This window comes from Zootoca vivipara, chromosome 15, assembly GCF_963506605.1.
Source record: "Zootoca vivipara chromosome 15, rZooViv1.1, whole genome shotgun sequence".
Lineage (NCBI taxonomy): Eukaryota > Metazoa > Chordata > Lepidosauria > Squamata > Lacertidae > Zootoca > Zootoca vivipara.
In genome coordinates, this window is record NC_083290.1 from 30,146,441 (window position 1) to 30,156,628 (window position 10,188).

Consider the following 10,188-nt stretch of genomic DNA (forward strand, 5'->3'; position numbering starts at 1 on the left):
CCCACTTCGCCTGCCAAGGTAAAAGTGACAGCTGTTCATATGAAACAATGGAGAGAGATCCAGTTTTGCTTTGCTCTTGTGTAGCTTTGTTTGGGCAGCAGCATATCCATCCTTACCCACTGCCCACACATATAGAAGCGGTGGTGGAAGTTCATACACACTCTTTCTATATCTCTACAGTATATCTGTATCTATTCTAGCACTGCAGCCGAGTTCATACTGTTTCATGCTCAGATATTCTTGTGAAAATCAATGCAGTTTCAAATGGTTCTTTAAAATATTTCAAAAATGAAAATCAAATCTACAAGCATTGTCTTCATGTTGCAGTATGAGGGCTGTGGCCAAATTTAAGTACTGTAGAGGTGTGTCGCTGGACCAAACCCAATGGGGACCCATCTTATTCAGCCTCCTGTTTTCCACAGTCGTCAGCCAGATGCCTTCTTGGGAAGCCCACAAACAGGACATGGAGAGGAGAGGGAGAGTTATGTAACAATCCTACAATGCAATCCTTCTTTCTCATATACCGTACTAGACAGTGCTTTGCAATGCCACAGTGGAAGTTATATCCTGCCCTGGCCCAGCCCAGCCCACAATTGTCATTTTCTGCCAGCGGCTGTTTTGGGTTTCCAGGATTCACCTCACCACTTTCCCCACCAAAATACCCACCCTCTGATGGTGTGATGGCTGCATGCCACCCCCAGCGAGTACACCACTTCTCTAGACAACAGTTCATGAAGTTGGCAGATCTGGTGGGGGGGGGAATAGTGTGTGGTGAGGAATCAGTTAAATTTCCATGTTCTGCAGGCTATTTCCTTCCATTTAAGAACATAAGAAGAGGCTGCTGGGTTAGATCAATGGCCTTTTAAGTCCAGCATCCTATTCACATACTATCCTACCTGCCTGTGAGAGACCCTCAAGCAGGTCCCAAACACAAGAGCACTCCCCCTCCCCTGTGGTTCCCTTCGGAAATTGTACTCTTTCTTAACATCTATTCACTCATTCATTTTCACGCACAGCGGGGACAGAGAGGCCTCCCACCCACAGGTTTCCTGTTCTTGGCTGACTACAGAGATGTTTTCTTCTACTTTCATATCCAGCTCAGCACAGCACTGAGCAAAGAAGTTGCACTTCTTTGTGGGTGTCTTTTTGCAAAGTGGGCAATTTCCTTTCAAGGGAAAGAATAAGCGGGTTATCAGCACACACTCTGAAGAAGGGTCATGGGACGCAGCCAGCATCTCTTGTGTGCAACCTTCCTCTTTGGATTGCTCTTCTCCAAAGGTAGGACCTCGCTCAAAGGCCCTTGAGTCTAGCCTCAGGAAAGGATCTCACATTTGTGGAGGTGGGGGAACAAAGACAGAAAAGTAGAGAAGTCGGGTCCTTGAGTGGGAAGACAACTAACCCATTCACCTTAAAATGTTCATTGACAAATCCTTTCCCATATTGTTTTATTTTGCCTGTAATTGTGCTCTAAAACGCTTCCAAAAACCTGTATATATCAAATGCTTGAAAAGAAGATGCTCGCCACAGTTAGCTTCTATGTCCCACCCTGAAAGGCATCAGGCCTTACTGGCCGCTGGACCCTATGAAATGTTAGTGCCTTGTTCAGAGGATAAAGCAGAACCACCAACCACAGGAGATAGGTTCCATTTGGCCATCAGGATCAATCGCCAACCTACATTAATAATAGCTATCATCACCACATCTTGTGCCAGAGAATTCCACAAGAAATCTCTCTCTCTCTCTCTCTCTCTCTCTCTCTCTCTCTCTCTCTCTCTCTCTCTCTCTCTCTCCTGAATGTCCCACTCTTCCACTTCATTGTACAACTCTGGGTTGTTGTAGTAGTAGTGTGTGTGAGTGTCTGTGTGTGTTTGTATAAGAGAGAGAGAGGAGCAGAAGCAGACTTTCCTTTGTCCAATGTGCATAATATAAACCTCAAACATGTCCCTTTTCCCCACCACCATTTTTTTTAAAACTAAGACACCACAAACACATTAGCTTTTCCTTGTGACAGCGGGTGTTCTGGCCTCTTAATCGTTTTGGCTGCCCCCGCTGGTTTTTTTTGTTTTTTTTTAAGCTCTTTGGTGTCCTTATCGAGATGTGGCAGCCAGTAGTTCCAATGCAGCCACACTGTGATTTACATAATGCTGGGTCCATCTGATTGTCAGTCCCTTTCCTAGCTATCCCTAGTGTGGTATTTGTCCTTTTCATTCTGCCACTACTGCTGAACACCAAGTAATTGCTTCCATTGTTTTGAGGTGTACAGCCTGGTGGGAGGATGCAGGTGTTTGTGTTTGGGCTGCAGACATTGTCCTGACTTCTGTGTCCAGATCTGGGCATAGTCCCCACTCCTTGACACCAATAAGCCCCTTCCCACAAAGCATTTAAAAGGCCATGTTTCTGTTTCAGAAGTGGGCGAAGTAGCGTGATGTGGCTGACTCTTGGCACAACTTAATTCCCACCCTCTTTTATTGGACCATGGAATGACTTGGCTTTCTTCATAGCTCAGTTGGTTAGAGCATGGTGCTGATAACGCCGAGGTTGCAGGTTCAATCCCCATATGGGACAGCTGTATATTCCTTTATTGCAGGAGGGGGTCAGCCTAGTAGCTTCCTCCTCTTCCAGCACAAGCAATGTAGTCTATGTTTTTTATCACTTTCCTGTGAGAGGGTCTTTACCTTAGGGTTGTGGTCTTCCTTTGTGCATCCCAGCTGTGGCTGATCTTGCGTCCCTCTGAGTGTTAGATGAACCAAGGGCACTGCTGCGGGTGTTTCACTCCACCTTGTCATTCCTTCCTCATAGGTATTGCTGCGGCATCCATCACAGTGAAGCAGCATAAGAATAACATTGTCCTCTACTGTAAAGAGGATAACAACCACCCAATAAGCTGGAAGAAAGATGGGAATGCATTAAACCACGGAAACACTAGCCTGTCTTTGGGTGCCATCCTGGATGACCCGAGAGGTGTCTTTGAGTGCAATGACGCACGTCTTCAGGTGTTCGTCCGAAGTGCGTGAGCCCTTCCTCCCCCATGTGAAGGGAAAAGAAAGCAGTGCTACTCCAGAGAGTCACACAACTGAGGAGATGGTGGGAGGGGGACACACCCAGATGTGTGGCCACTTGGTGGGGACCACAACAACCCTGTCCAGTGTGAATGTGCTTAGCCTGGCAGTTGTGATGTTGTCAATGGCCCTGGTGGAGCCTGCTTTCTTTGTATCCTTTTTTTTAAAATACAGTATATAAATTTTATTTTTTGGTTTTTCAATTTTTTTGCAAACATACAAATTGCAAAAACACAAATTACATACATTTCTAATGCACACATATTTGACTTCCTCCCTTTTGTGGTTTCCTTCTGATTTTAATTTTTATGCTCCATTTTCCACATTACTCCATCTAAAGTTATTCTTTAGTTTCTCATAATAATATGTTTAACCACTTGTTTTACATTAATCCTGTTAATGATCTATTTGCATACATGGGTTTTTCACATTTTTCACAAATTTCTCCCAATCTTTAAGAAATTTTTAGTACACCCATTAACCTTGCCATTTCGGCATAATTCATTAATTTAATTAGCCACTTTTCCAGGGTTGGTACTATATCTTCTTTCCATCTCTAGGCAAAAAACATTCTAGCTGCAGTTGTGGCATACATAAACAATTTGGGTGGGGTGTCTTTTGGTATATCACTATCTACTATCCCTAAAAAAAGCTTCTGGTTTTTAATGTTAAAAGTTATCTTAAACATTTTCTTCAATTTGTTATAAATCATTTCCCATAAAGCTTTTACTCTCTTACAAGATCACCGCATATGGTAGAGAGTACTATCTTTTTCTGGGGCTTGTTTCCTAATTAATTGGTTAAACTAAATGAACAATCTTACTTCAAAAGCAGACTGCTGTTGCATGAAAGATCTCAGACACCATCAAAGATTGGCAGCTTCTGCATGGGAGCTGTCAAATACTCACATCAGATCTGACTGTGATTTCATTTTTTAAAGAAGTTGAAATCAAATATCAAATATCAAATATCGTTGGATATCACACAATGGCATCAAACTTAGAATACCTTTCAGATGAGAATTTTGAATGACAAAATTTGTTTCTGTTCCACTTTTAAGCCTCTCGGCTGGCTTGTTCTTTTGTTAGTGGTAAGTATCCTGCTAAGCATATTGCGCAGGTCTCTCTGCTGGTTGTGGTGCAGCAACAGTCCCTGGGCTCCGGGACTTGTTTTGTTGGATTGATGGGCTGTTTGGATGTTAGGAGTTGTGTTGGTCGATGATCTCCGGCGGGCTAGGGACAAAGGTAAGAGCTGTTTCCTTGTTCTGCTGGATCTCTCAGCGGCTTTTGACACCATCGACCATAACATCCTTCTGGACCGTCTAGAGGGCTTGGGAGCTGGGGGCACTGTCATGCAGTGGTTCCGCTCCTTCCTCCTGGGCCGTGTTCAGAAAGTGGTGGTGGGGGATGAGTGTTCAGACCCCTGGGCTCTCACTTGTGGGGTGCCTCAGGGTTCTGTCCTCTCCCCCATGCTTTTTAACATCTATATGCAGCCGCTGGGAGAGATCATCAGGGGGTTTGGGCTGGGTGTCCATCAGTATGCTGATGATACCCAGCTCTACCTCTCTTTTAAATCAGAACCAGTGAAGGCGGTGAAGGTCCTGTGTGAGTGCTTGGAGGCGGTTGGAGGATGGATGGCGGCTAACAGATTGAGATTGAATCCTGACAAGACAGAAGTACTGTTTGTGGGGGACAGGAGGCGGGTGGGTGTGGAGGACTCTCTGGTCCTGAATGGGGTAACTGTGCCCCTGAAAGACCAGGTGTGCAGCCTGGGAGTCATTTTAGACTCACAGCTGTCCATGGAGGCACAGGTCAACTCTGTGTCCAGGGCAGCTGTTTATCAGCTCCATCTGGTACGCAGGCTGAGTCCCTACCTGCCCACTGACTGTCTCTCCAGAGTGGTGCATGCTCTAGTTATCTCTCGCTTGGACTACTGCAATGCGCTCTACGTGGGGCTACCTTTGAAGGTGACCCGGAAACTACAACTAATGCAGAATGCGGCAGCTAGACTGGTGACTGGGAGCGGCCGCCGAGATCACATAACACCGGTCCTAAAAGACCTACATTGGCTCCCAGTACGTTTCCGAGCACAATTCAAAGTGTTGGTGTTGACCTTTAAAGCCCTAAACGGCCTCGGTCCGGTATACCTGAAGGAGCGTCTCCACCCCCATCGTTCTGCCCGGACACTGAGGTCCAGCTCCGAGGGCCTTCTGGCGGTTCCCTCATTACGAGAAGCCAAGTTACAGGGAACCAGGCAGAGGGCCTTCTCGGTAGTGGCACCCACCCTGTGGAATGCCCTCCCACTAGAGGTCAAAGAGAACAATTACCAGACCTTTAGAAGGCATCTCAAGGCAGCCCTGTTTAGGGAAGCTTTTAATGTTTGATGGATTTCTGTATTTTAGAATTTCTGTTTTTTTGGAAGCCACCCAGAGTGGCTGGGGGAACCCGGCCAGATGGGCGGGGTATAAATAATAAATTATTATTATTATTATTATTATTATTATTATTATTATTATTATTATTATCTAGAAAACCCACCCTACAACCAGAAGTGCTTTTCATCTAGTCCCAGATGGCAAATGGCTGTTTCCAGTGCTTTTTTTTTAATGTTTAGGGTTACTAATGTTTTTAATGTTTAGGGTTACTCTCATTTTGACTCAAGAAAACCACCATTTTATAGTTCAAATCAGGAGAAATAAATACAGTAAATGGACAAAAGTACAAAGATTCATAAAATGTTTAGGGGCATGCATCCGCCTGCATCCCCCCCCGAAGAAAAAAAGCACTGGCTGTTTCTAGTCACTCAATGGCGAGGGACCGGCCATTTATTGATTATTCTTGTCATTTAATAAATTTCTATCCTGCCCGTCCCCCCAAAGGAGCCCAGGGTTGCAAACATCAAAATACTAAAGCACTACAGTTCCCATGTGCTCAGAGGCACACTCTATTCAAATCAAGCCACATGTGGACAAAACTCAGGTGTGCTTGTGAGCATAGGATGCATGTTGAGTTCTCTTCCTCTTGCCACAGTGTGCCAGAATTGTATTCGTCTGGACCTTGCCGCCATCATGGGGATTCTGACGGCCAGCATCGTGGCTACGCTTTTCATGGCTGTTGGTGTGTACTACATTGCTGCAGGGGAGCCGGGCCGACGATCTCAGGGTGAGCATTGGGGGACAGACAATTGCTGGGAGATGGGGAAACATCATTGGAAAAGGGAGCAATGTCCAAGTTGGTATCCACATTCCCATACCTGGTATGTTTAATGTTTAATTTTGTTAATCCCCCACTTGGAGTCATCCTGACATTTCCTGTTTTGACTTTGCAGCTTCTGACAAGCAGACCTTATTAGCCAATGAGCAGCTCTACCAGGTGAGTGGGTGCCTGTGGTCAATCTCTTCCTCTCCTCCATGGTGGTGTTTTCCTGGACAGCTCCTCCCAAGCTGTGAAATGAGGGGCCCTTTGCATCCAAGAATTCCTTGACTTCTGCAAAGCTTCTTCTGCCTCAGCCTAGGGTGCTGCTTTGCAGAGACAATATACTGTCATACCTCGGTTTAAGTACACCTCGGTTTGAGTACTTTCAGTTTAAGTACTCCGCGGACCTGTCTGGAACGGATTAATCCACTTTCCATTACTTTCAATGGGAAAGTTCACTTCAGGTTAAGTACGCTTCAGGTTGAGTACGGACTTCCAGAACCAATTACACTCATACTTCGGGTTAAGTACGCTTCAGGTTGGGTACTCTGTGGACCCGTCTGGAACTGGATTAATCAACTTTCCATTACTTTCAATGGGAAAGTTCACTTCAGGTTAAGTACGCTTCAGGTTAAGTACAGACTTCCAGAACCAATTGTGTACTTAAACCGAGGTACCACTGTATTCTTCTGGGAATCATGATTCTGTCTGTGTGTTCTTTTAAAAAGCTAGTTTCTAGCCCTCGTGGCCAGAGATTAGCCTCCCAGTGGGGTAAAATGAAGAGACTGTGGTGGCAGAAAATCCCAAAAGCAACTTCATTTGAAAAAATAAAAATAAAGGAAGAATAAATGAAGGATGAGAACACCCACAGTCCTTTCCGGACACCTGAAGTTTGCTGTGATATGGGGTGTGTAGCAGGAAGCAGGGCGAGTCCTCCATCCCTTGAAACAGGAGCAGCAGCTGTTTCCAAATCCAGTATGAGGTGTGTTGGTGCTTCCAGCCCTTTCCTCTCTGGCTTGGAGTCAAAGGCCATTCTTAAGCCTCCATTCTTAAGTGGAAGAAGCACTCAGCCTATACCTCTCCTTCTACAGGAAACAGAGCAGCTTTCTTTTCTTCCCTAGATAGCAGCCTCCTTGGACACAAATACATAGGCTGAATCCAAGAGGTCTAGGCACACAATCTCTCCCATGAGTAAGCAATGCTAGATTTAGGGTGGTGGCACTGAGCCAAGGGGGCGCATGATATTGTTGTTGTTGTTGTCGTCGTTGTTGTTAATCCCTATGTTTATATTGGTACTAAGAAGATTCACAAAAAATCAGCTGCACCAAAATGAATTGTTGAGAAAATAAGATTTTTTGTGTGTGTGTGTGTGTGCCAAATTTTGTCCTTGCTTAGGGCGCCCCTATTACCAAAGTCTGCCCCTGGAGTGAGCAGTTGCAAACACACATCAAACTCCAGTGGCACAATTTTAAGAGAGTTTACAGTATTATGAATGAGGCTTCCGAAAATAAGCATTTGAGGGGGAAAGGAATGTTGGCAGTGTTCTGTTTTTAAGAGCTCTTGATTCAGGTGGGTTCTGATTGACAGGTGGCTCTGGCATGCTGATAGGAATAGAAGCATGGAGCCAGGGTGGGTGCCACCTTTTGGAAGTGGGGAGAGTGGGCTTTCACGAATTCATCACTGCAGGAGTTGCCCAACTTCCCTCTGCTTGTGCATTGGAGGGGAGACTAGGGTGGGGTAGGGTGGGGTGCAAGCTCCCCACTTAAACATGATAGAGAATCAGAGCAGCTGTGGTACTCTAATGGGGCTGAACTAAATTTCCCACCATCCCTGTCTGCTAGCCAGACTTGCTGGGGCTGATGGGAGTTGTAGTTCAGCAAAGGCTGGGGAGGGGGGGGAGAGTCCCAGCTCCTGGTCTAGAAAAACTGGGTACTCTTAAAGGGACAGGCTAGGTCAGAACCAGGTTAGACCAGCATTGAGACATTTCAAGTGGTCAGGGGACTACAGGGTGAGCAGCCCTTGCAACAACTCTTTCATACAGAGCCTGCTGTAAGGTCCGTGCATGTTTGTCACTACTCTGGGAGTTCATTGGGATAGCTGCTGGATTTCCTGGTCTTTTTTAAAAAAAACAAGGAGTAGACAGACAGAGAAAGTGAATCTAAGGTTGCAAAAGCTTCTGCTGTAGTAAACTTGTTAAATCTTTTAACGTGCCATGAAAAGGCAGGCAATAGTACTAAGAAAGAAGTGACTGTGCTGCTGGTTCAACAGAAACTGTCAGATTTTCTTTTTGTGAGATGGAAGAAATATTGGGAAAACTCTGATCTGTCACGGGCAGGTCATGACACCACCCGACCTCTTGCCATAAAAAAATGAATAAACAAAGGGCAGGGACTCCAGGCTGGGCAGCTGAAATGGATCCAGCCTTTGCAGGTTTTGCTGCAGCAGACTAACCCAGCTTCCCCCCTGGAAATCCCTGCAGCCTCCAGATAGCTAATGGGAACCCTCATCTCCAGTGGCATCAGGATGGGTCAAGTGCAGCTGGGGGGGGGGCTTTCAATGCAGACGCAGTCCGCTAGCACTCCCATGTGCCAGACTAGTCTTGCCCAAATCCTCCTCGGTCAACCTGCAAGTCCCTAAGGCAGGTTAAGAAAAGTACAGACCCCTGTTCTAACGGCAGGCCTCTCTTCCCCTCCAGCCTCTCGGAGAACGCAACAATGGGCAGTACAGCCACATCGGAGTGGCCAAGACCCGCCACCAGTGAGAAGGGGACAAAGTGTTCTTCCTCTGATTTGGCAGCAAAGAGTGAATTGCTGATGGCTCCTCCTTTTGCCATGGGGAGCTCAAAAGGGAAGGTTCCTTCAAGCTATAGTTAAGGGTGTAGAAATAGTTTGACTCTTGCTGTGCTTTCATTTCAAAATCTAACCCCTGTCCTTACCATTGAGCTGGCCTCCCTTTGTTCTTCCTACCCCCCTCCCCACCCCAACTTTCCCCTCTGATTTGAAGGGGCTCCAATAACTAAGAAAGCCAAAAGGGCTTTTGTTGTTTCTGCAGTGATCCACTTTCAACATTGCCTGTTCGCTGTGAGCTGTTTTATAGCAAGCAATGCATAAATAGAATGAAATAAATAATAATCAAGGAAATGCTTCTCCAGTTTCCAGTGAAACTGCATCTCATCCGTGTGCAGCGCATACCTTTCCAAATTACTAATTTTACTGCCCTGAGTCCAGGGGGGGGGGCTGAATTAGATTTAAGTGTTTAAATGTTATTATGATAAAAGAAATACTATTTGAATGTATGGAAAAAATTTGGGTATAAATTTGAGGCTAAGGGGAGAAATAGAGGATAGATGGATGGGAAAATAAATTTAGATTTGGATTAAGATGAATTATGGGTGGAAGATAGTCGATGCTTTTAAGAATAGAAATAGTTGTGAGATAATGAAAAAAATGTGTTAGAATGATTTAAGATAATAAATGAAAATGGCTTAATTTGGAGTTAAAATTGGACCCAGTGCGAGGGGAAACGAGGAAGTCTACAATGTTAATTAAAATGTTAGAATTGATATGTTTTTCTTTTTTATGTTTTTATTCTTGTTTTTGTGAATTTTTGTAATTTGTAATGTTAGAAAATCAATAAATATTATTTTTTGGGGGGAATTACTTATTTTACTGAAAACAAATTGCAGTCTTTCAAGTGGTGTGTGGCTGAATGTATTTTGAAGGAAGATCGGTAGCTTGCTCTGAGTTTAAGCACCACACGAAGCCAGCAACTTGCACAAAGGCGCAGCCACACATTGGACGTTGACTCACATGCCTTTTGCACGTGGGAGCTGTTTTTTTGCCTTTCTTGAAAATGCAGCTGCGCTTGCCTTGACCACATCCTGCAGAACAAGTGCCGTGGTAGCTGGGTGCTGAGCGCTCTTACGTGGGACCACA

At 45.1% G+C, this 10,188-nt stretch overlaps 1 protein-coding gene across 1 annotated transcript; it reads left to right on the forward strand.

Annotated features, from left to right (window-relative positions):
- The first annotated feature begins 1,108 nt into the window (after positions 1–1,108).
- Positions 1,109–9,897, forward strand: LOC118097067 (T-cell surface glycoprotein CD3 gamma chain-like). Its single transcript, XM_035139652.2, has 5 exons — positions 1,109–1,278; positions 2,800–3,006; positions 6,089–6,220; positions 6,387–6,430; positions 8,949–9,897. The coding sequence occupies exons 1-5, from the start codon at positions 1,218–1,220 to the stop codon at positions 9,012–9,014; spliced, it is 510 nt and encodes a 169-aa protein (XP_034995543.1). The 5' UTR covers positions 1,109–1,217; the 3' UTR covers positions 9,015–9,897.
- The last annotated feature ends 291 nt before the right edge of the window (positions 9,898–10,188 follow it).

Coding starts and splice junctions, on each gene's coding strand:
- LOC118097067 (XM_035139652.2), top strand. CDS start 1,218: ATGGGACGCAGCCAGCATCTCTTGTGTGCAACCTTCCTCTTTGGATTG. Junction 3,007..6,088: donor TCTTCAGGTGTTCGTCCGAA/GTGCGTGAGCCC, acceptor CTCTTGCCACAG/TGTGCCAGAATTGTATTCGT. Junction 6,221..6,386: donor GCCGGGCCGACGATCTCAGG/GTGAGCATTGGG, acceptor TTGACTTTGCAG/CTTCTGACAAGCAGACCTTA.